The sequence below is a fragment of the Mobula birostris genome, chromosome 7, assembly GCF_030028105.1.
Source record: "Mobula birostris isolate sMobBir1 chromosome 7, sMobBir1.hap1, whole genome shotgun sequence".
NCBI classification, from domain to species: Eukaryota; Metazoa; Chordata; class Chondrichthyes; order Myliobatiformes; family Myliobatidae; genus Mobula; species Mobula birostris.
The window spans coordinates 77,200,938-77,226,533 of NC_092376.1; the positions used below are offsets into that span (position 1 = coordinate 77,200,938).

The following is a 25,596-nucleotide window of genomic DNA, read 5'->3' on the forward strand; positions in this document are numbered from 1 at the left end:
AATGTACAAGGATTAAACACTATTTATGCAATATTTATGAGAATAATTCTTCATGGGGTAAATAAAGGCTTTATAAAATGTGCCTATCCTCCAGAAAAAGAGAAAAATTAAACGGCGATTGTGTGGAGCTCTTTGTTGTCAGTTTCGGTGAGAGGTCCTGGAACTGAACCGAACTCTGTCTCTTCCACAAACACTGCTTGACCTTTTCAGTTTTTCCAATATTTTCTGTTTTTATTTCAGATTTCCAACTTCTTTGAAGAGAAGGTAGGGGAGGTGCATGGATTGGAGGGGTATGGAAGGCTATGGTCCAGATGGGATGAGGCAGTATGGACTAGATGGGCTGAAGGGCCTGCTTCTGTGCTGTAGTGCTCCATGATTCTACTTTCATTTTTATTTTTATTTTCATGATCTCATCATTGCGATTCTAATAATTTCAATAATCATAATAGATGGAGGGTTATGTCTTTTTTGAAAGGAGAATGACATGCAGATCTTACAATTCACTGAGAAAAAAATGTACTGCACACTTCCAGTTAACACCCATCAAAATGTTAACAATAAAAGAAGGTTTGAAATTTTATTTAATTTCAGTCTCAGCAGTTTAATTAGAAAAATACACTTGCAGAGAGGTGATTTTGCAGCTCACCTTTATTAGAGACTAAAATCAGTGTTAATTTAATGTTGAGATATAAGGAAGTACAAATGATGGAAACTGGAGCGAAAAAAGACCTGCGAGAGGAACTCAGTAGATGGAAGTGGACAGATGAAAGGTTTCAGCCCGAAGCATTGGTTGTCCATTTCCCTCCACAGATGTTGCCTGACCTGCAGAAGTTTGTCCATCCAGAATTTCGATTTTTGGTCTAGCATTAGTTAACGTCAGATGATGTTGAAACTGTAGGCTGCTGAGATTGACTTCCAAGGATATTGAAGTCCGTGAATGTGTGATTCACAGTGAGCACAAAACAGTGCAGCTTGAATGTTGGACTTGTATACAGCCTAACGGAAACATGAAAAATCATTATTCTTTGAACAATAAAGAACCTGTCTTCAAGCCAGTGACCTTGAAAATCGGGCAGAAATCAGAATTTTATTTTTTGCATGATGTTGGTATCAACTGGGGTCCTGCAGGCTCTGAAAGGTTACAAGAAAGCTTGAGGTGGTATCTGTTTTCAGTCACTGCTGTCCCAATTGTCAAAAATATTTTGTTTGCGTATGTTTGTAGGAGATCAAGTTCAGAAATCAGAGTTGCAAAGGGACTTGGGAGTATTCCCTGAAGGTATGGAAGTTAAATTCAATGTTAGCATTCACCTTGAGAAGACTAGAATATAAAAACAAGGATCAAATGCTGATGAAGGTGGCAGAGTTCGTCTTCGAAACATCAATTATAATCAATATCTATACCTGGTTGGAAGTCCAAGAAGAGTTTATTCATCTTATACACTGGGAAAGCACGAGATCCTTTTTCACAAGGGCGTCCTTTTATGGAAATGGTAAGGAGTATGGTAAATGGTAAAGAGTTTCTTTAGCCAGAAGGTGGTGAATCTGTGGAATTCATTGCGACAGAGGACTGTGGATGCAAGTCACTGGGTTATCTAAAGCAGAGGTTGATAGGTTCTTGAGTAGTAGGGGCATCAAAGACACAGGGAGAAGGTAGGAGAATGGGGTTGACAGGGATAATAAATCATCCATGATGGAATGTGATAGAATGACAGAGAAGACTCAATGGGCTGAATGGCCTAATGCTGCTTTAATCCCTTAAGGTCTTATATATTGTAATATGTGTGTACAAATCAGGTGGGCTGTGCCTGTTATCTTATTAAATAATCTGCATCTTTGCAGCATTAGTAATGTGTGGGACAGGTTAGTAGCTTGATTATTCCTCCAGGCTTTTGGTTCTAGAGCCTTCTTATTTTTGACTGCAGTTTGGCTGCTGCTGCAGTATTACCTTGTTGATATGACAGTTGGTGCTGAAACCAGTTGCTTCTGGACCTGGGTAGTTTAGTTTGGTTTGGTTTTCCTCTGGGAACTGAGCATGACTAGGAGAAGGAAGAGAGATTACGGACAGTGGGGCGTTACTGAAAAGTATCTTCTGGTGGCGTCACGTTGCAGCCAGAGCAACAACATCATTGCCTATGGCAGTCAGGGTGACAATGGCTCCTAGTGGTTCTATGTCTGACTTTTTCCAGGCCACTGCTGTAGATACAGGCAACATCGTGATATTGGTGTTTCATGGTTGTATAAAGGAAGCCATCAAGCTTCTCTGTACATGAAAGACCTCTCCAACTCCATCTTATTCTTACTTGCTAAAGGCAAGCAAGTAGTCAGCACAAGAGTTTGTAAGCTTCCCAGTTGGACATGTGTGTCCATTAATTTTGTGTGCGTTTGCATGCAACTTGTGCACTTTGCCACATTTTTGATTAGGAAAGCGTTTTAAGTTTCCAGCTTCCATTATCCTGAGGGTGATCACCATTCCTTTATAGTACAGCAGCCTTCAGGAGCACCTACATATGATTTAGAAGCAGGTTTATACCCTCTCAGCCTCTGGTCTACCATTTAAATAAAATCATGCTTGATCTGATTGTACTGTTAATTTTACATTTGGTCTGCTCCTGGTAGCATTTTGCCTGCATTCCTTATCAAATGTGCTGGCATTTGGACAACCAAGTCTAAAATTTCCAGCAAATATGAATTGCTCTGCACTGCCACAGAATACTGAGGGAACAGCTCTTGCTGTCATATGAATATCTGAGTTAAAAAGGGGGCAACAATGGAATACAGGAGAACAGGTTCAGGTTCCAGGTTTGGAAATTACAGAGGAATCTTTGACAGCAAAGGGAAAAATAATTTGCTGAGCTGTGCATTCAAAAGGGAAGATGAGGAGAAACATAGCAACAGGAACAGTTAACGGAGCATGCCTAGAAACAATAAAAAGCCGAGAGTTTAACAAGTTTATTCTTTTAAACGGAGTATGGATGAACAGTTCAAGGAAGAGGGTTAGAAGGAGAAAGAAGAACTTTTCCATTGCTCTCGTTGAGCATAAACTAATTCTCTTTTATTAGATATTTGGCTTTTCAGACACTTTTGCTACAATATACCTGAACAATCTGAATATTTTCAGCCCTGACTTTGCTTTCCCCTTCTAAAAACAATTCTGCTTTTTCTCATGTCCTTTGGCACTAAGAACGCCTCATCCTGTTTTCTGTGACTGCATTGTTCGACCTTTAAACCTTCGGTTCATCACTATCTTTCTGCAACTTCTGGCCTGCCCAGTCACAGGTTCACCTCCATCTTAGATGATGTTACCATTATTTGGACCATTGCTCAGTCATGCATGGGTTAGTCCTCCAGGTCCGCAATTCAGCTTATGTTCTCTCCACGTTTCCATATGAATCATCTGATTAGATGAGCGAAAGTTCAATTTCCACACTGTGACCTGTCGGCAACATTGTCCCAGAAGCATCCAAGGAGTTCATTCAGGAGTCTTAGTGAGGTGTAGGACTAAAGCAAGTGCTGCCGAAGGGTTTCTGCCCGAAACATAAGACTGTACTGTTTTCCTAGATGCTGCCTGGCATGCTGAGTTCCTCCAGCATTTTGTGTGTGCTGCTTGGATTTCCAGCATCTGCAGATTTTCTCTTGTCTGTAAGTAACAGGACTTCAAGATGATGGATCAGTCTGGGCATTTGTCCACATTATGCTTTATAACCATTCAGTAATATAAACGATGGTAACAGCATATGCTGTGTGATTTACGTGCTTTTAAAGTTAGAGGAAACACCTTTGTTCAAAGCTCTGAATCATGTACCTGTTCTTGCCTGTAGAACCCTTTCATGCCCAAGCCCTAGTTTAGGACACATCAGTGTCCAGGACTGGTCTATGGTTGATATGTGCCTCAAAAGACAGGTACAGAGCCCTGTCCCTGAGGATTCCTGCAACATCTTGCTTTATCTTGGGACATGTTTCTTGTTCTGTATGGATCTATTTCTTTTATAGCAATGACTCCCCTTTAGTACTATGTATGAACTGTTATCTATGCATGAATATTCTCTGTCATACTCTCCCACTGCAATATTAATTCACCAGTTAAAGCCATCTCCCGCGTGTGTGCTTTTTTATTTAATTGATATGTAGTTGCACAGTGGTAACGAGTGCGAACCTGAATGTCAGAAAATATCACGAACTGCGCCGATGGTTACGAGATGAAAGAGCGAGAGGAAAGAGTTAACATTATGGAAGCCGTCTCAGACGCTAACAAAAGGATGCTTGAGTACAGGACAGTACACAGTGAATGACGCACAACTGGCAAAATTTAAAGTGAAAATAACATGGCGATGGCCACGTTAGTCAGGAAAGTTGATGAATTTGATATTGCTAGTGAAGGCTAGGGGTAGTATATCAAGAAGGTAGAACTGTTTTGTAACATGAGCAATGTGGAGGAGCAAAAGAAAGTCTCCACACTTCTTAGCTTAATGGGTCCTAGGACATACAGTCTCTTACACAACTCAGTAAACCCTGAAAAGCCAGCAAGCAAGACGTTCAACAAAATTGTTACGATTTTACAAAATCACTGCAAAAGTTCAAAGTTCAAAGGTCAAGTTTAATGTCATAGAAATGTATACAATATACATCCTGAAATGCTTTTCCTTCGCAACCATCCACGAAAACAGAGAAGTGCCCCAAAGAATGAATGGCAGTTAAACGTGAGAATCCTAAAGTCCCCCCCACCAGTTCCCCCCTCCCGTGTGTAAGCAGCAGCAAGCAACGATCCCCCATCCCCTCACCAGCAAAAAAGAAGCAGGCATCAGTACCATCACTGAGCCCAACGGTGTGCTAAGCAATAGCAAAGACACAGACCTTGCAGTTACCCCATAAACTTCGCATTTCATCTGAATTCGACAACCCACAGGTTCTCTCTCTCCCTGGCAAGGGAGAGCAATGTGTCCCCCATTTTCACAGTGAGCGGGAGACATAACAATAACCCACTGGCTTATGATCTTAAAAGCTCTAAACTATTGGTAATAGCTGAGAGATTTAGATTTTACAAAAGGAACCAGTCGAAGAGTGAAAGGATTTCTGAATACATTGCAGAACTACACAAACCTTCCCAGTCCTGTGACTTCAGAGGTGGATTTACTGATGCATTAAATGATAGGCTTGTATGTGGCACACATAGTCAAAGCACTCAAAAGAGACTACTGCTAGAAGGAGACCTAATCTTAGAACGGGCATTGACCATTGCAATATCACTAGAGACTGCAGCAAAGGATACAGCAAAACTACAGAAAAAGAGGTAGGAATGGGAAATGCACAAAATGTCCCAGAATGGTGCAAGAAGACAAAAATATTATCAATGTGGCAAATCCTCCCATGATGCAAATGACTGTTGCTTCAAAGAAAAATTCTGCAGAAAGTGTCACAAACAAGGTCGCATAGAGAGAGTGTGTAAGATAGACATAAATCACAACCAAAGAGAGAAAACATACCAAGTGAAAAGTTTCACACACAAAACTAAGCAAATGCATAAATTGGCCAAATATGAAACAGACAACACAGAATCTGACAAAGGTGAGCTGTCATGCCTAGAACTGCATGGTATAACTGAAGCAGATCACAAAATCATCTGGATCACAATAGATGTGTCTGGTATATAACTGAAAATGGAACAGGACGCAGGCTCAGCTTTGTTTGTAATTCCAGAGGCTAACTATAACAGACTGTTTTCCAAGATACCATTAGGGAAGACTTCAGTGATGCTAACGACCTACACTGGTGAAAAAGTGTCTCCCAAAGGTAAACTGAAAGTTAATAATAATAATAATAATAAAAGCAAGAATAGCAATGGCAAGAACAGCATTTACAGAAACGAGAAACATCCTAACGAACAAGAAAATAACAATTGACATTCACCTTAGAACTCTGAGCTGCTACATTCTTCCTTTATTGATGTATGACTGCAAGTCATGGACCATCACAAATGCAATGGAAAAAAGAATCAATGCAGCAGAGATGTGGTTCCTTAGAAGAATGCTATGCATATCATATATCATATATGGACAGGGTAACCAACGAAGAAGTTCTACAGAGAATGAAAAGAAAACCTGCATTACTTTAAAAAAATCAGAAAACAGAAAGCAAAATTCTTTGGACACATCATGCAAAGAGAGACATTAGAACATTTAATTACAACTGGAAAGCTGGAGGGGAAAAGAAGCAGAGGCAGACAGAGAATGAAAATGATAGATGGAATAACATCATGGTTAGAAACAGGGGAAGCAACAACTACAATTGGAAGGGTCAGGGACCGTGATGGATGGAGAGACATGATCTCCCACGCCAAACGGCAAGGCACCTGAATGAATGAATGAATAATAATAAATACTTTATTGATCCTGAGTGGGAAATTCTTTCATTACAGCAGCAATATTTAAAAACACACTTAGCAGTATGCAGACTTAACTAGTAATAATGTACAGAATGATAATATACACAATAATAATTTATCAATGTGCAATAATAACTAATGAAATAATAAAACAGGGACTATTGTACTATGGTGTGTTCTCCTACCGCACAGAGCTGAACTATTGTATATGCTTATTGCATTTGGTAGGAAACATTTTCTGTAACGATCCTTGTGACTGCAGAGCTGAATGAGCCTGTTTGAAAAGGTGCTCCACTGTTTATTCAGTAGGTCATGCTGAGGATATGCGAGATTGTCCATAATGGATAACAGCTTGTTTAGTGACCTCCTCTCCATCATTAACTCAAAAGAGTCCAGATTGTAGCCAAGGATGATCCAGCCTTTCTGATGAGATTTTGCATCACCAGAACCGATGCTGCTCCCTCAGTGTAAAGCAGCAAAGGAGATTACACTCGCTACAACAGTCTGGTAAAAAATCTCCAACATCCTGCTGCATACATTGAAGGATCTCAGCTTCCTTAGAAAATAGAGTCTGCTCACCCACTTCTTGTAAATAGCCTTGGTGTTGGTTTTCCAGTCAAGTCTGTTGTCAAGGTGAACACTGAAGTATTTGTACTCCACCAATATAACTTCTTCTCCCAGAATGTATATAGGACCCGTCACAGTCCTCTTCCTCCTAAAATCACACTCAGGAGAAGGTGATTCCTCTTGCACCACTCCACAAACTTGTCCACTCTGTACTCTGACTCCTGCCATCTCTAATACACCCAACCACTGCAGAGTCATCAGAGAATGTAATGTATGGAAGCCAAACACAGCAGCTAGACTTTTATGTGTTGAAAAGTGGAGAGCCAGCACATTTTCGACGTGGATGGTTGAGAAAACTCCAACTAGACTGTCACACAATCAAAGCTCTCAGTGTGGCATCAACCGACAACTGCAGCCCAAATGGTAGCACTAACCAGATACTGCCACAGCTGCTTGATGCTAATCAGAAGGTGTTTGAGAAAGGGAATAGATAAACATGTTGAAGATTTGGCCAAAAGCTGTTCGGGATGCCAAAAAGTTCAAAATGCACCCCCACAGGCACCATTACACCCGTGGGAGTGGCCATCATCACTATGGCAAAGAGTACATATTGACTTGCTGGGCCATTCATGGACTCCATGTTTCTGATTGCTGTGGATGCACATTTGAAGTGGCTGGAAGGTTATACCAATGAAGACACTCACCTCAGCAAAGACTGTTTCTGCCCTGAGAACTATCTCAGCCAGAAATGGCTTACCAGAACAAATTGTGAGTGACAACAGACCACAATACGTGTCAGAAGAATTCCGACTGTTCATGAAGAAAAATGGCATCAGACATTTCAAGTCAGCTCCTCAGCACCCAGCAATGAATGGGTTAGCTACAAGAACGGGTCCACTGATGTACACGCTGGATGTTGGAGATCGGACATGGAGACGTCATGTGGACCAGATACTGGATGCTCAACTGAAGAACACACCTGAGTCGACTGCATCCCACAAGACAGACACATTACAGTCACCGGACTTACCTCTCAGTAATGATGTCACTGACAGCAAGGTGACACCAGAAACTGAGTACGTTACCTTAGACAAGACACCTACCAAACCTGACGCCTCTCCACAGGTCCAGACGCACTATCCTGAAGGAAGCAGAGCACCACCCAAAAGACTGAATCTTTAGTATAGTGAAGTTAGTTGTGAAAGTATGTTTATTTAGAATATGGTTTATGCAAGGGAAATTGAATGTTCATGCATGTACAGTTTTACGTTGCATTAATCCAAAGGGGGAGGAAGTGTAATGCATGGATCTATTTCTTTCAGAGCAGTGACTCCCACTTGGCACTACATATGACCTGCTGTCTGAGCATGTGCGTTGTTTCTCTCGCTCTCTCTCGCTGCAATTTGAATACACCAGTTAAAGCCATCTCCTGTGTGCGTGCATTTACTTAATTGATATGTAGTTGCACAGACAAAACATTTCTCTAACATCCCCACCGCACTGTACGCCACCTCAAAAATATTTCTCTACCTTCTATCTTGACACTCAAGGAAATCGTTTAGTGACTCTGGAACTTCTCCTGAGCTCAGAGAGGGTGAGCTGCGGTTGTCATGACTGGAGACTGGAGGGTACCAACCAACTCACATCTTGTCCCCAGGGCAACCACTACTGCTCACCTTTGTTTCACTCAGAGAACCCCTCATAGAAATAGCAAATATTCCAGAAAGATGGTGGCATGTATACACACAGCAGCCTCTCGGGGGCCAACCAAAGGTGCCTTTTTCTTTGTTAAGTATGTTTTTATACATAGTAAGACTATTCTTGACTCCAATAACTACATGTACAGCAGGTCCTCCGCATTGGAGAGCTGCCTGTTATTTAGAATAGCTGGCCTGGGTGGTTCAGAGAACGCAAGTCGACTCATTGGGCCAAGAGAATCCTGTCAGGCTGTCAGGCCAGGGAGGTCGAGTCAGCTGTCAGACAGTTGGACCTGGGGATTCGAGCCTGGCCATTAAGCCTGGGGATTCGAGTTGGGCCGTCAGGCCTGGGGATTCGATTCGGGACATCAGGCCTGGGGATTCAAGTTGGGCCGTCAGGCCTGCGGATTCGAGTCAGGCCGTCAGGACGGGAGATTCGAGTTGGTCTGTCAGGTCTGGGGCTTCGAGTTGGGCTATCGGGCCGGGAGATTTGAGTAGGGCCATTGGTCTGGGAGATTCGGAAGAACAAGAGTTGGTGCCTTCAAGTTGCTGTGAAGGCGGCGTGCAGTGAAACCACGAGTGACTGTCTTGGATGTTTCTTCTGCGATTGCAAGACCCTGTTGGACATTGATTGCTGCAGGCCTGCTTCCCTTGTTTGGCGGTGAGACAGGAGGCGAGCTAGCAATGTCGCCTCAGTTGTAGTGAGGTCTAGGTCTCAGTCCCTCAGGCTTGAGTTGTAGCGTAGCGTCCGGTAGGGTTGCCAACTGTCCTGTATTAGCCGGGACATCCCGTATATTGGGCTAAATTGTTTTGTCCCATATGGGACCACCATTGTCCTGTATTTCCCCCGCTAAGGTAGAGTGTTCCTATGAAGCTGTCCGTAAGCCGAAATGGCGGAAAAACGAAGAAGCAATTACCATTAATTTATATGGTAAAAATTTTTGAGCGTTCCCAGACCCAAAAAATAACCTACTAAATAATATATAAAACCTAAAATAACACTAACATATAGTAAAAGCAGAATCGGGAAGATTAAGCCAAAACTTATTTGAAGAAAAAAATTTGTACCACGCTTCATGATCGTGGTAGTCTTTCTCGGGGTAAACACAAGTGTCCCGTATCTGACTGCTACTTTTGCCCCTTATTCGGGAGTGTGAAAGTTGGCAACCCTAGCATCCGAGCTCGGTTAGGAGGTAGGGGGTGGGGGAGAATGGTGGTGGCCTCTCCCTTTGGTGCTGCCCTCCAGTGTTGAATCAGTGGAATTACAGGCTGGGCTGCTGGGAACCATCAATTTGCGGGACTTGTCACTCAGGGACTTGGACTAAAAGTATGTTTTCTGACATGACTATGTTCTTTTTTTTTCATTCTTGTTACCTTGAATGCTTGTGTATGTTTTTGCACTCTGGCCCCAGAGCAATGCTGTCTCAATCAATGGTATCCCTGTATAGTTTGAATGACAATTAAATTTGATTTGATTTGATTTGAAATAGAAGTGACGTTAAGGAGTGTTAATATTTGGGCTGAGTGGACTACTTGTTACAATGTTAGTGAATTACTTTGCTGAGTAAACAGACTTGATCATCAGTGTCTAGGCTCTCTTCTAATCCAGCATATAGAGCTGTAGTGTTCATAGAACGATGGTTGGTTGCCTATATACATCAGGGATGGAATGGGGAGTGGCGTTTGGGCATGAAACATATATCTGCAAAGGTGGTGTGTAGGTGAAGACAGAGCTAACACAAAACCATTCTCTTAGTATCAGAACCATTTTACTTGAGACTCATGTTAATTTGATAGAATTTGATGAGGCAGAATGGCAGAAGCAAGGCAAGGTGAGAGAACACAAGGCTGAGTTAAGGTGGAGCCCTGGCCTGAGAGTGAGGAAAGACCCACAGTTTGATCGATTTAAGTGCTGAACCGATTTGGAAAGGCCGTGTATGGGCCAAATGAAGGTGGCAGGGCCCAGGCCCAGGCCCGAGAACAAGGAATGGTCTGAAGCTTGGATGATTTAAGTGCTGGGGCAGACTGAAAAGGTCAGGTTGTTGGGGCTGGAGGCGAGGGACATGCTGGTTCAGGTCGCTACTTGACAAGGTTTACTGATCTCTGCACTGAGCTGAGGCTGTGGCCGGCAACTAACAGCTTCTAAATCGGCTATGGAATCACTTTCATAGTTGTGAATGCTATTTGCTTACTTTTATTGTTTGCACAATTTGTTTTTTTTCTTCTGCACAGTGGCTGTTCAGCAGTCTTCTTTTGTTTTAATGGGTTCTATCATGTTTCTTTGGCAGATCTCAAGGTTGTATAAATTAAACCTACTTTGATAATAAATGAACTTTGAACTAATGGAAGTGCCAATACTAAACAAATTACTGATGATGGAAGGAGGAAATCTACAGGACTGATCCTGGCAGAGGGAGACCTCTTGCATGAATTTTGCATCACCGATTGTGATGAAGTTAGCCGGGATAGTCACCGATATCACTCCCATATGTTGTTCCAGGAAAAGACCTTTATTTGCACACTAGCAGCAATAGAAAGAAAGTAAAACAGGTAGATAAAAATAAATTTGGCGATTTCTAGGTCTCTGTAGAATTGAGTGACTGGAGGCAGCGAAGTAAAAACAGCAACTTGAACGAAAGATCAGTTTAGGCAGATTCAGATTTATTGTATTTATAAATATGTCCAAATACAACTCATCTTAGACAAAATGCTCATAGTATCAGTAAGGAAGTAAAGTTACATCCAACTTTGTTTTTTTTTTCCCTGATATATTAGATGAAAAGTGATGGGACCTGGTTTCCTACATTCCACCATTTTTTATAAGTTGAGTTATTTCTGTTGAACTTAACAAGCAAAAGGAATTTAACCCTTATCTGCCTCCATAATACTTGGATCTTACTGAATAAAATATCTCACAAAACATGAACAACAACATTTTTAAGTGTTAGAGAAAAAATATTAAAGTTATAAATAAATATTAAACTGATGCAGACAAGAAATGCACCTGACAGGACAATAAATATGATGTATATGAAACAGAATAATATTAAATTACTCAAACTGTCCAAATGTAAACAAGAATTGCTTCAATGCAACAATTACTAAAGCCGCAATATTCTGTGATCCAGTTGTTCAGAAATCTTGAGGGTAGTATTGGTTTCACTCAGCGCTACACTCATAGACCCATAATTCATAAATCTATATATTGATAGAAGTCAGCTGAAACTCACCAGGCCCCTGATTCCCACATTCCCTGTGATGTTTCCTGGAAAACTTATTAAATAGTACTGTGCATCATTAAAAAATGTGAAATAAAATTGTGTGGGGATATTAGCAAGAGTGACATACTACAGTCCAGAAGATCTGCTGGGCTATTCTGCTGATATCCTAAGGTTATCAGATTATCAAGTTTTATGTTATGTGTGTTGCTTGGATTTCTAGCATCTGCAGATATTCTCTTGTCTATATTCTGATTTGTTTGTTCGTAACTATTTAAGGGCCAAAAAGCAATCTTTCTTAGCAAAATTGCTAAAATTAAATCATATAATGACTGGTTGATAAATTGAGGTATTTAACATCCCAATTCTGAATTCATTCGACGTACTTCAATGACACGTTGCTCACTCAGGCTGAAGATTAACAGAGATGATCGATGGAAGAAGAAAACATATCCTGCAAGACAATATAAAAGAAAATCTCAATTGAGATTCCACAATTTGTTTGAAACACTTTCCAGATACATTTTTTATTATCTGCATTTGCACAGAGTATTTTATGTCCTCTTTTATCTGAATAACAATCAGGTCCCGATGCAAGTTGGGGAAGTCTGTTCTAATTCGCTAAGTTCTCTGAAAATCTTAACTAAAAGAAGTTGAGTCATGTGTTTTCACTGTTGATGTTCAAAGCAGAATGTTTTTTAAAACTATTGTTCTAGATTTGTTTCAGGAACAATGCAGTTTCTGAAGTTGTTAATAACTTGGAGAGGGAATGAAATCAGCAGAGATTAATCAAGAAAAGACAACTGAACTCTTGAATCAAGAAATAGAAGGAAAACTGAGATAAATGGTCATTTGCCAACAATATCCCATTGAACTAACAGTGGGATCCAAGAAGCACCTGCATATATTTACCCTTTTATTCAAAAACAAGGATGACAAACAAGAGAAAATGAAGCAGTGTGTAACAGCACAGTATTATATGTTTATTTGTCAGCATCATTATATGTATTTTCTTAATTAAACAGCAAAATCCTTTATACAATTGTCCGTAATATGACCCAGGTTCAATTCTGATCTCTGGTGTTGTCTTTTAGACTGCAAACATCCTGCTCTCTCTTGGATGCTCCAGGCCCCAGTTTCCTTCAATGCCTGAAATAATTGCTTTCTGCTAGTTTACTTGGTTAGTGTAAATTGCCCTCATTATAGTGGGTAAGTGAGTCAAGGGGCCATACGTGACAGGGTGGGAGTGGGAGGGTGAACAGCCAGTGGTCGTGGTGCACACAGGTACCAACGATATAGGTAAAAAACAGGATGAGGTCCTACAAGGTGAATTTAGGGAGTTAGGAGATAAACTAAAAAGTAGGACCACAAAGGTAATAATCTCTGGATTACCATCAGTGCCACGTGCTAGTCAGAGTAGAAATAGGAGGATATATCAGAGGAATACGTGGCTTGAAAAATGGTGCAAGGGGGAGGGATTCAAATTTCTGGGGCATTGGAACCAGTTCTGGAGGAGGTGGGACCGGTACAAACAGGACAGTCTGCACCTGGGCTGGACTGGAACCAATGTCCTAGGGGGAGTATTTGCTACTATTGTTCAGGAGGATTTAAACTAATGTGGCAGGGGGATGGGAACAAGTGCAGAGAGACAGAGGGGTATAAAATGAGGGTAGAAGCAAAAAGTAGTAAGGTGAAAAGTAAAAGTGGCAGGCAGGCAAATCCAGGGCAAAAATCAAAAAGGGACACTTTTCAACATAATTGTATAAGGGCTCAGAGTGTTGTAAAAGCAAGCCTGAAGGCTTTGTGTATCAATGCAAGGAGCATTTGTAACAAGATGGATGACTTGAAAGTGCAGATAGTTATTAATGAATATGATATAGTTGGGATCACAAAGACATGGCTCCAGGGTTACCAAGGATGGGAGCTCAACATTCAGGGATATTCAAGATTCAGGAGGGATAGACATGAAAGAAAAGGAGATGGGGTAGCATTGCTGGTTAGAGAGGAGATTAACGCAATAGAAAGGAAGGACATTAGCCAGGAGAATGTGGAATCGATATGGGTAGAGCTGCATAACACTAAGGGGCAGAAAACGCTGGTGGGAGTTGTGTACAGGCCACCTAGCGGTAGTAGTGAGGTTGGGGATGCCATTAAACAGGAAATTACTTGTAGAAATGCGTGCAATAAAGGAACAGTAGTTATAATGGGTGACTTCAATCTACATATAGATTGGGTGAACCAAATTGGTAAGGGTGCTGAGGAAGAGGATTTCTTGGAATGTATGCGGGATGGTTTTCTGAACCAACATGTCGAGGAACCAACTAGAGAGCAGGCCATTCTAGACTGGGTATTGAGCAATGAGGAAGAGTTAATTAGCAATCTTGTTGTGAGAGGCCCCTTGGGTAAGAGTGACCATAATATGGTGGAATTCTTCATTAAGATGGAGGGTGACATAGTTAATTCAGAAACCAAGGTTCTGAACTTAAAGAAGGGTAAATTTGAAGGTATGAGATGTGAATTAGCTATGATAGACTGGCAAATGATACTTAAAGGGTTGACGGTGAATATGCAATGGCAAGCATTTAAAGATCGCATGGATGAACTACAACAATTGTTCATCCCAGTTTGGCAAAAGAATAAACCAGGGAAGGTAGTGCACCCGTGGCTGACAAGGGACATTAAGGATAGTATCAATTCCAAAGAAGAAACATACAAATTAGCAAGAAAAAGCGGCTCCCCTGAGAACTGGGAGAAATTCAGAGTCCAGCAGAGGAGGACAAAGGGTTTAATTAGGAAAGGGAAAAAAAGATTATGGGAGAAAACCGGCAGGAAACATAAAAACTGACTGTAAAAGCTTTCATAGATATGTGAAAAGAAAAAGATTGGTTAAGATAATTGTAGGTCCCTTACAGTCAGAATCAGGTGAATTGATCATGGGGAGCAAGGACCTGGCAGACTAACTGAATAACTACTTTGGATCTGTCTTCACTAAGGAGGACATAAATAATCTTCTGGAAATTGTAGGGGACCGAGGGTCTAGTGAGATGGGGGAACTGAGGGAAATACATGTTAGTAGGGAAGTGGTGTTAGGTAAATTGAAGGGATTAAAGGCAGATAAATCCCCAGGGCCAGATGGTCTGCATCCCAGAGTGCTTAAGGAAGTAGCACAAGAAATAGTGGATGCATTAGTGATAATTTTTCAAAACTCTTTAGATTCTGGGCTAGATCCTGAGGATTGGAGGGTGGCTAATGTAACCCCGCTTTTTAAAAAAGGAGGGAGAGAGAAACCGGGGAATTATAGACCGGTTAGCCTAACATCGGTGGTGGGGAAAATGCTAGAGTCAGTTATCAAAGACTTGATTAACAGCACACTTGGAAAGTGGTGGAATCATCGGACAAAGTCAGCATGGATTTGTGAAAGGAAAATCATGTCTGATGAATCTCATAGAATTTTTTGAGGATGTAACTAGTAGAGTGGATAGGGGAGAACCAGTGGATGTGGTATATTTGGATTTTCAAAAGGCTTTTGACAAGGTCCCACGCAGGAGATTAGTGTGCAAACTTAAAGCACACGGTATTGGGGGTATGGTATTGATGTGGATAGAGAATTGGTTGGCAGACAGGAAGCAAAGAGTGGGAATAAACGGGACCTTTTCAGAATGGCAGGCAGTGACGGGTGGGGTACCGCAAGGCTCAGTGCTGGGACCCCAGTTTTTTACAATATATATTAATGACTTAGATGAGAGAATTAAATGCAGCATCTCCAAGTTTGTGGATGACACGAAGCTGGGCGGCAGTGTTAGCTGTGAGGAGGATGGTAAAAGGATGCAGGGTGACTTGGATAGGCTAGGTGAGTAGGCAATTCATGGCAGATGCAATTTAATGTGGATAAATGTAAGGTTATCCACTTTGGTGGCAAAAACAGGAAAGCAGATTATTATCTGAATTGTGGCCGATTAGGAAAAGGGGAGGTGCAGCGAGACCTGGGTGTTATTATACACCAGTCATTGAAAGTGGGCATGCAGGTACAGCAGGCAGTGAAAAAGGCGAATGGTATGCTGGCATTCATAGCAAGAGGATTCGAGTACAGGAGCAGGGAGGTACTACTGCAGTTGTACAAGGCCTTGGTGAGACCACACCTAGAGTATTGTGTGCAGTTTTGGTCCCCTAATCTGAGGAAAGACATTCTTGCCATAGAGGGAGTACAAAGAAGGTTCACCAGATTGATTCCTGGGATGGCAGGACTTTCATATGATGAAAGACTGGATCGACTAGGCTTATACTTTCTGGAATTTAGAAGATTGAGGGGGGATCTTATTGAAAAGTATAAAATTCTAAAGGGATTGGACAGGCTAGATGCAGGAAGATTGTTCCCGATATTGGGGAAGTCCAGAACGAGGGGTCACAGTTTAAGGATAAAGGGGAAGCCTTTTAGGACCAAGATGCGGAAAAACTTCTTCGCACAGAGAGTGGTGAATCTGTGGAATTCTTTGCCACAGATTTGAGGCCAGTTCATTGGCTATATTTAAGAGGGAGTTAGATATGGCCCTTGTGACTAAAGGGATCGGGGGTATGGAGAGAAGGCAGGTACAGGGTTCTGAGTTGGATGATCAGCCATGACCATACTGAATGGCGGTGCAGGCTCGAAAGGCCGAATGGCCTACTCCTGCACCTATTTTTCTATGTTTCTAATAGGAGACATGGAAATAAGAGTGAGGATCAGGTTGCTGTGAAAGCTGGTGCAGAGTCAATGGACCAATGACCTCTTTCTGTGTCATAATGAAATATATGTTATGACTGTCAGTAAACAAGAAACATTTGATTTAATTGCTTTAAACCCAATATTGGTCAGCTTAAGTCACATCTCCAAAGATCTGGGATCAGATTTATAATCACAATAATGCATATGATCAGGTTAACTCAGAGAGGTTTAAGAAACCAAGTAAAATATTTCTGTAACAAAACTTTTGATATGTCAGCATCTGAATTAGGAGTGGATGTAGGCCTTTGAGTCTCAGGAATCTGGCCTATTCTCTAATACCATGGATAAACTGATTGGGAGCTCAATGGATTCCTGCTAACTCCATTTACACTCGGCAGCCTTTCATCACCTCAGCATGTGCTGGTTTTAATTTCGAAGGTAATCAAATACTGCTTTAGTAATTGAAGAAAACACATTGTACTGTAAATACATATTTCAATATTACAAAAATTATCTATATCTAAATTTACCATGAAGTTCGTATGCTGCATTCAACCTGGAAGGAACTCCTAGCCAGTCATCCACAATGCGGCGTGGGTAACCTTCATCCATCGTCTGTTTAATTTCATCATAACTAGAGATCAAAAGACAAGTAAAGGAAATGAACCATCAATTTAGTTATCTTAGAACTGGATTGCACATATTCTTACAAAAAAAAATCACAAAATGTATCCCAAAAATAAATGTAAGCACTGTTCATGTGATTTACGCCTATAAACAATTATGGGAAAGGGAACTGCACAAGTCCCAAGGACTGAGTCCTCACTCAGTGTTTTGCCTCTCCGGACACTTTGTTCTGCAGTAAATAAAAGAGTGTTAAATCTGAAGGGCATCTTCTTCACAGAACGTGCTCCCTCGCTGGCTGCCACGGAGTAGATAGAGATGCAGCAGGAGGTTGAAGGAGAGTGGCTGAGGAGGTGTTCTTGGTCTGGCATAATAGTAACTCTGCAGGAGCTGGTTATCGTAAACTCCTCCATCAGCGACAGGAGCCCAGGGACAGAGCCTTGCTGAAAGGCGTCTCACCTCTTCGCATGTCAGCTTACACTGGCAAAGGGGAACTCCTCACAGAACGTACATTTTATGCAGGGCTCTCAGATCTTTAGGTGAGGTACCACCCAGCAGGAAATAGAGAATTTGTAGTAAGCCACTACAAAAGATAGTAAGCACTTGGGCAGGATTAAAAGAACGAGTCATAAGTTACAATCAGTGATGGTGGACAGACACAGCAACAAATGAGAAGCCACCTCATCTGCATTCTTCCACATTTGAAATAGGAGGAGGGTCACTTGGCATGCACTGGGGACTATCCCTTTGCAGATTGTTTCGTCTTTTTATTTGAGAAACCTTTACAGTTCATCCAGAAATAGCGACAAGTGATCAAATCTTCTGTAACTAACAGCTAAAATTAGGTACTAGACGATAAAACAACCTGGTTGAAGTGCTCATATAAATAATTTATATCGATCAAACCATTACCTCCAATACTGCCTCTTTGCAAAGAATAATGTTTTTGAAGTCTTCTCAATATGAAAAGCGGCTTCTATTTTCCTGACGTGTCTTGGAATACCAAATTCATAGATAGACTTTGGATATCCTGGCAAAACGTCATAGCCATTAATGGCCCAGTATTTCATTCCTATTGGATTATAGAACATATGTTAATATCTGCACTTCAGCAAAAGCGCTTTCACCTCAATAATATCCCCTCAAGGGGGCACCATTTTCTTTGGAATGCTATGCAGGCAACCAGTTCCCAAGCCTCCCTTGACATATCTTTTTGGTTTCTTGCTCGTTGATGTCTTTTTGCAGGATTTGCAATTCCGAGAAAGAACTTTGGATACCTCTAGAATATTATTGCTTCCAAAGCAAATAAATTATTCAAAATATCTAAAGCCATAAATTAAAAATTAAATAGGAATGTGTTCTACCTTTTTGAAAACATGAGCTAACTGATTCATTGCACTTCTGCTGTTTCCATCCCTATCTAATCCCATAATCACACTGCTATGTTCTCCAGTGAAGAGAAAGGAGACAGACTCACCCTTAATGACAATGAGTAAACCATTTGCATGATTTTCATACGCAGCATGAATTTTGGCAGGAAGATTTGGCCAGAATGACTTTATTAAACTCAGCTCAGCAGTAGGTTGTCGTGGATGGGTCCTCCATAAAAACCTAGAGAAATAACAAGAATTTATTAGAACGTACAAGTAGTTCATCTGAGAAACTTCTGGGACTTTTTACTATGTATTTTCTTAATTTAATACTACATATGCAAATAATTTCAAAAAGCTTATTCTTTTAGATATTCACAGATTTTAAAACGCAGAGATTTATTCCATACATGAATACCATTTCTAAATGAGAAAAGTGAATACACTTGAAAATATTTCACTGGGGGCAGAAGACTATAGGATATTATAGGATTATAAAGGCAAGTAATTTTACTCTACAACTACCACTGTGCTAGAATAGCTAATTTTTTTGTTTCATCAGTTGAGCATAGGGACCAAAGGAACAGGAATAGTCTATACAACCTTCTAACTTTCTCTCGCTTGATTCAACACCTTGATGGGAGCATTGACTTGGTTTTTGGAGAACAATACATTACCATTCAATAGAAAAAGGCAGGAATATTTGCTAGCAAGATAATTAAATATTTCTAAAAACATCTGCAACATGAAACGACATTAATGTTCTGATTAATACAGTTCTGGGATATTCTGTACAAATCATACCCATCCTTAAAATGTATTATTTCTCCACGAAGAGTAGCAACAGCATCTATGTGCAAGTGAGGATCACAGGCTTCGGGGGTTTTTGCTGGTGGGGTATACTCCTTATTTGACGAACCTTGTGTAAAATAAACAAAGATATAGGAAAAAATTGTCACAAACACTATTCAGTGCCGTGATAGCTCTCACTAGCTGCAGCAGATTCACACCCAGACTCATTGTAATTTTAGTGTGAGTTTTGCAAGATTTATAGCCAATCAATGACAATAACGTTCCCAGTTAGGTTTGATTTTTTTGTTCTGTTCATTCTCAGGAGGGCTAATTGCCCTCAAGGAAATGGCAATGGTGACCCGCCTTCTAGAAACACTGAAGTACTTGCAGTAAAAATAAAAGCAGTGGATTGCTACATATTTCCCTTACTGATCTTCCGACTACAATTGAGGATGATGGCAACTCTGGAAAGCAACATGGGCAGAACATTTGTCATTTTGCTGATATATTGCTCAGAAAGTGACTGTACTGTTCTTTCAATGTATAAGTCTCAGTCAAGGAAATTTAACCAATGTCTGCAAAGAAAGATATATTAGAAAGAAAGTGTTCAACATACACTCTTTATGACTGGTGTGCATCTAACTAAAGCTAAGTCCGAAAGAGATCTGTTGATCATGGTCTGAGTTATTATTTAATGTAGAAGACTGTTCAATGAAGTGTATATAATGCTTTAAAATATCATTAAATTAGTGATGTATTTTTGTAAAATGCTGGGACGTATTGTTTCTGGCTTTGGTTAATTAATGGAATTGAGGATGTATACATACCCATCCAAACATGTCTTGAAGAATAAGTTATGAGGAAAATTATTAAAGGAGCTCCCTGTGAAGGGACATCATACAATAATCTAAACAGCGTTGGGAAGGTTTCTATGGAACGTACTTCAAGCCCTGCCAGAACAAGGAAATCTTCTTCTTGGGCATTTGAGATACTTCTCTCTTATCACTATGGGAACGTACATTATTTATGCCCTTCTCTGCAACAGTATAATTAACTGTGAAGTCAGAAATTACAAGGACTTTGCAACACCTGATCATTATGGTAAGATAGTTCTTTCTGGCCTCAGTTAAACAATATTGCAGGTAAAGAGTCAAGCACTGAAACTTGTACCAAACAATTCAGTTTACACCGAATCCAAGCGTCCAGCAGAAGTAGGTTACAGCATTTTGTTTATTTTGGATAAATGACTGGCTATGAAGTATATTTATTCTTTATAAGTTGTTTGAATTATATTATAATTCTGCACTGACAGCATTGCCATTGATTATTAAGGAATTCAGAGTTTATTTAATGCTTAAACTTACCATACAGAGCCTGGATTCCTTCAACATCATCCAGGGAGAGGCGAAACCCTTTCATTGTTGAGTATGTGTACATTGGGTACATCAATGCCCCAGGATCCTGAGAGTGAGCAAGTCCCAAAGCATGGCCAAACTCATGGGCAGCCACAAGAAAAAGGTTATATCCTAAGCAGAGGAATCACAAGACAGCAAGTTTTAAACCTGTTACGACATGTGGTCCTCTTGCAAATACTGAAAGTGATTATCAAACAATGTCTAAAAAACAAAGTTCTAACCATATGGAATATGCAAGGAAAAAGTTCTTAACTCCAGTTAAATAATCTATTCCCTTTTCCTCAGACATGCCTTAAATAGTATCAATATGTTTCATTGACAAATACTTTAAACAAGATAAATTTCATGGTGAACAGCTTTAACAATTTATAAATAATTATATTTCTGTGTGATGATAAACTAAAGTAATACTTCAGCACTAAATCACCAATGGGAAATTAGATTTTACAACAATAAATTCCAAAGAAAACATATTCTCAAAATTAATTTTGTTAGCTCACAACTTAGTTGGAATTTTGCCAATGATTATTATAGTGATAATATTAATCAATGTTTTCACCATTTGATCCTGTTGTCCAAGTTTCATCCTCATCAAAGTGAGTGTCCCCTCCAATCCCTTTGCCTGGAGGAAAGGCATGGGCCAGTAAACTTCCAGGTCCGTCAAATGGGTAATTATCACCGTGTTCTGTGTATGATGAAAAACTGCATTAGGGATGACTTTGGAAGCTGATTTTACTGCACCTTTAGCGCAGCATTACAAAATGTAGCAAAATATTCAGGTAGAGAAATAAAAAGATAAGTTCTCCCATTTGGCCAATTCTACCTCCCCATCAAGTTCATAAGGAAAGCTCTTAATCATCTGAAAATCTTGTCAGTGCGATTTCTGCTTCATATGAGGCAGGTGAGATACAGGAACTATCAAGGCATCTCACCGGAGAGCAACAGATTCAGACGAATACAATGCTGAGTAATTTGGAACTCTAGGTAAATGATTTTGAGGACTGAATAAACTTGATATGAGTCTGCTGAACTCGATAGCTAAACTATCTTTGTGGAAACATTTCAGTTATTCCAATGACCTGTGGAAATCCATTTGAAAACTTTGTTGCCCTTGGAAAGACTAGATGGAACTTGTTTGGCTAACTGTCCTTAGTTTACTTTCAAAATTAAATTACATATTAAAACAGTGTCCAATGCCACCAGAGAATGGGTGTTAGTCTCTATCTCTGGCCACTTAAACTCTGTATTCCTGACTCCAATCACACTGCACAAGCATCAGTGACTTTTTGATGCAACACAATGGAACTTCACATGTGGTCATGTGGTGAGCTACTAACAACCCCATGACTTTTTAAAGGAGATTGTTTGATGTGGAATGAGAAGCCCTGGATCCATTTTCTTGTTCTACTTTACACAAACTAGTTTTGCACATCATGGGGCAAACCGTAATGTTATATGAACATGTTCTCTTAGCACTGGTCAGTGGTTAAATCTGGAATTCTGTAGGTCAAGGTGCTTTTGAAGTGCAGAATCCCTTCTCAACCTTAAAACTCCAGAGAAAATGGGAACTTCAGCTCAGCAAAAACTAAAATCAGATCTATTTTTCTTTAATTTATTCATGCGTGGAATTCAGATACCCCTAAACTGAGGAGGATAATTGAGAGCCAATTACATTGGTGGGTCTGGAGTCACACACAGGCCAGACAATGTAAAGGCTGCAAAATTCATTCCTTAAAGAACATTAGTGAAAATTATTTCCTTTTCCAACAATCATGGATACTACCTTTTTAAAAGATGTCACACTTCCTGAAATGCCCAATGTTAATTTCTCCAACTGACATAGAGGGAATTCAACTTCCATCTCTGTATCAATGGCCTAGAATCCTGCTTATTAACCACTATTTTGCCGCACACCACTGATAATATTAAGTTTGTGTTTCCTTCCACCGTCATGAACTATGAACTTCAAACATTCATTGGGCCATGATACTTTTAAATTCGGGGCAATCAGAAATTTTGAAGATTTGCTTTGTGAAAGTATTACATGCAAAAATAACATAGTCATAAGAACTTTTGAAGCAACAGATTAAACAAATATGTTAATACCTTGAGCTGCAAATGTGATCATGATATCAGCTTCTCCCTCATAGATTCTGCTGAATTTTAAGGGAGTGACATCGCTCCAAACTTCAAAAGCTTTCTCGATCGCGAAATCCACCTTAGCAGCTGGAATATCTGGTGTATAGTTTAAAATCCTTCAATGGAGGAAACACAATGTAAGAATTTGTTCTGAATACAATTGATCAACTCTTGCTACATTGAGATATTTTTCAGCAAATGTCACCAGTCAGGCTTTTCCTGTGCCCTTTAAGTTGAAGATGCCTTGTGCTGTAAGTTGCTGAAACGGTGAGCTGGGAATGGTGTGGCAAGAGCAGTGGGGTATCTTGAAGTATGATGAAAAACAAGGTGTAAAATCTACATCATTCATCAATATGATTTATGGATTGAAAAAAAAAACAGAACTAAGTGAGAAGGAGGATAAATTTTGAGTAGTTAAAATAGACTCAAATCAGGGAATGATGTAGAAATAAAAGAAAAACTGAATGAAGGGAAAAGGAAAAAGAGGTGGCAATTTTTAATAAAAGGTATCTGGAAAGGACCCACAAAGCCCTGGATGAAACTGAGAAGCTTAAACTGTTGTCTTTCTGAAGCAGATTAATTGCTATTAAATTGATAATTATTTTGCCATGTGTAGATTACCCAAGCTCACAATTATCAGCTTAATGGTCAACTGAAGTGGAAATTCACAGGTTCCTTAAAATAACAAACAGAGTAAAGGTGAGATGTTGTTTCTTCAGTGACAACTCTAACACTGCTTTCAATCAATCAGAAAATTCTGTAAGTTTGCAGTTTAAGGCTTTCACTTAACCTCATAAACTTATAGACTAGATGAAGTACTAATAAAATTGTGCAATAACACATTTTAGCCGAACCAACCATTGAAGTGACATTGTGAAGAACAGTACCTATATGTTACGTTGTTCTTTTCCCATTTATTTTTAGTTGGGAAGTGATTATATTCGGCAATGTCAGGAACTCCACATCGAGGCTTTTTCATTACTTCCAGAGTTTCAGAAGTTAATGAGCCAGTTATCTTCAGGCCAAAATATTCTTGCATTTTCCTAATCTTCGGTGATAATATATCATTCACTTCATGGTATTGACTCTTCCTCATGATGCTTGCAGGTGTTTCTTTAAGTTGGTAAAGTTGGTTCAGATAATTCTTTAAAACAAAAGTTTCAATATCATTAATATTGCCTTCACTTGTTAAGAAAAATAAATTTATACCGGCAAAATGCATTTTGCAGCTTATTGTCAGTTGTATCCTTACATACCTTAGCCAACTGCCAATCTTTCTCATTTATCTCAGCTTCCAGAAGTCGAGGAGCAGCAGAAGAAAATGTTGCATAAACTAAAACAAATAAAACTGGAGACCAGAGGAACTTCATCTTCTCTTTCTTACCAGAGTTTTTGCAGAAAATTTCTGATGCTTGGTTTCTCCTGGAGAGTTTTTATACTATTGTATGTGTTATGATTCACATGTGACTAAGAGCTAACTGACAGCTGTGTCATGGCTTGTGAGGTATTCGCAGGAAGCCCATTTAAGGGCATGCTTTCATTTCTTCATCAAAATCTTTCTTAAAAATAGATCAACTGAGCAGCTACATAGTCACATTCAAGTCAACCAACATCTGTAAGATGTGCTGTCACAAGTAATTTTCATCTTAGCACAATATATAGCTATTATGTATATTTTGTTCTTTATTTTATAAATAATACAGCATGATAACAGGTTCTAATAGCCCAATGAGCCACTCTGCCCAATTTCACTCATGTGACCAATTAACCTACTAACTCATATGTCTTTGGAGTATGGGAGGAAACAGAGCACCAGGAGGAAACCCACATGGTTTGGAGAGAGCATATAGACTCCATAAAGGCAGCAATAGAATTCAACCAAGGACACTAGTGCTGTAAAAATTTCATGCAAACTGCTATGCTAACAGGCCACTCAATAAATTAAAATAAAAAAACCGCAAATGGTGGAATTCTGAAATAAAAACAGAAAACGTTGGAAATACCTTGTGGAGAGAGAAACAGAATTAACGCTTCAGGTAAATGACCATTCACAATTTCCATCGCTACTGGTAAGTTAGTTCCTGTACATGCTATTGGCAGCTTTATCTGGCAGCCTGTTAGATTTGCTGGTAGGCAGTCTTCCCTTTCATCAATCCCAGCTCTGCTGCAGTTCCGTGGGGCACTCAGGTCCCTGCGTGGTAAGAGAGTTTGGCTAAGTGAATGAGGTCTCTTGCTTGATTTGGGATTCATATTGTGGACTTGGTGGTTTTTGAATGCCATAGTGTTCTGGGGAGATGAGGTGGAGGTTTCAAGGAAGAATGACCGAGCTAAGGTTGAGTCTCGAGGTCAGGGAGGGACACTGGAAACTTTTGTTTTTGAAAAGCAGGCTGCAAGGTTAATTCTTTATTTCTTCTTATATTCTTCCTGCCAAGTGACTGACATGGAAAACTTAGGTGAAGTTTCTTGGATGGTCTTTATTTGCTTTTGGGAAGGGAATGAAATCAATCTCCCACCAGAAAACAGCCCAGAAATGTCTCTAAGAGTTTTGTTGTCAATCACCTGACACAACCAATCATTATACATCATCTGTACACATGGGGGCTTTCCCCATGTGCCACTGGTTGGAGAGTGGGGCCGAGATTGCTAGAGCCCTGGCCTGCAAAATTCATTGGGGAGTTCAGCAGACCCACCCC

The 25,596-nt window shown here is 40.1% G+C and overlaps 1 protein-coding gene across 1 annotated transcript; it reads right to left on the bottom strand.

The window, feature by feature from the left end:
• Window positions 1–11,329: 11,329 nt before the first annotated feature.
• LOC140200316 (collagenase 3-like) lies at window positions 11,330–24,231 on the bottom strand. The gene is made up of 10 exons (XM_072263468.1): window positions 24,160–24,231; window positions 23,791–24,047; window positions 22,871–23,019; window positions 21,324–21,449; window positions 20,714–20,875; window positions 19,362–19,476; window positions 18,665–18,798; window positions 18,100–18,259; window positions 17,094–17,197; window positions 11,330–12,315 (listed from the first exon to the last, which is right to left on the bottom strand). Exons 2-10 carry the CDS (start codon window positions 23,997–23,999, stop codon window positions 12,215–12,217), a joined length of 1,260 nt encoding a protein of 419 aa, XP_072119569.1. The 5' UTR covers window positions 24,000–24,047; window positions 24,160–24,231; the 3' UTR covers window positions 11,330–12,214.
• Between the last annotated feature and the right edge of the window lie 1,365 nt (window positions 24,232–25,596).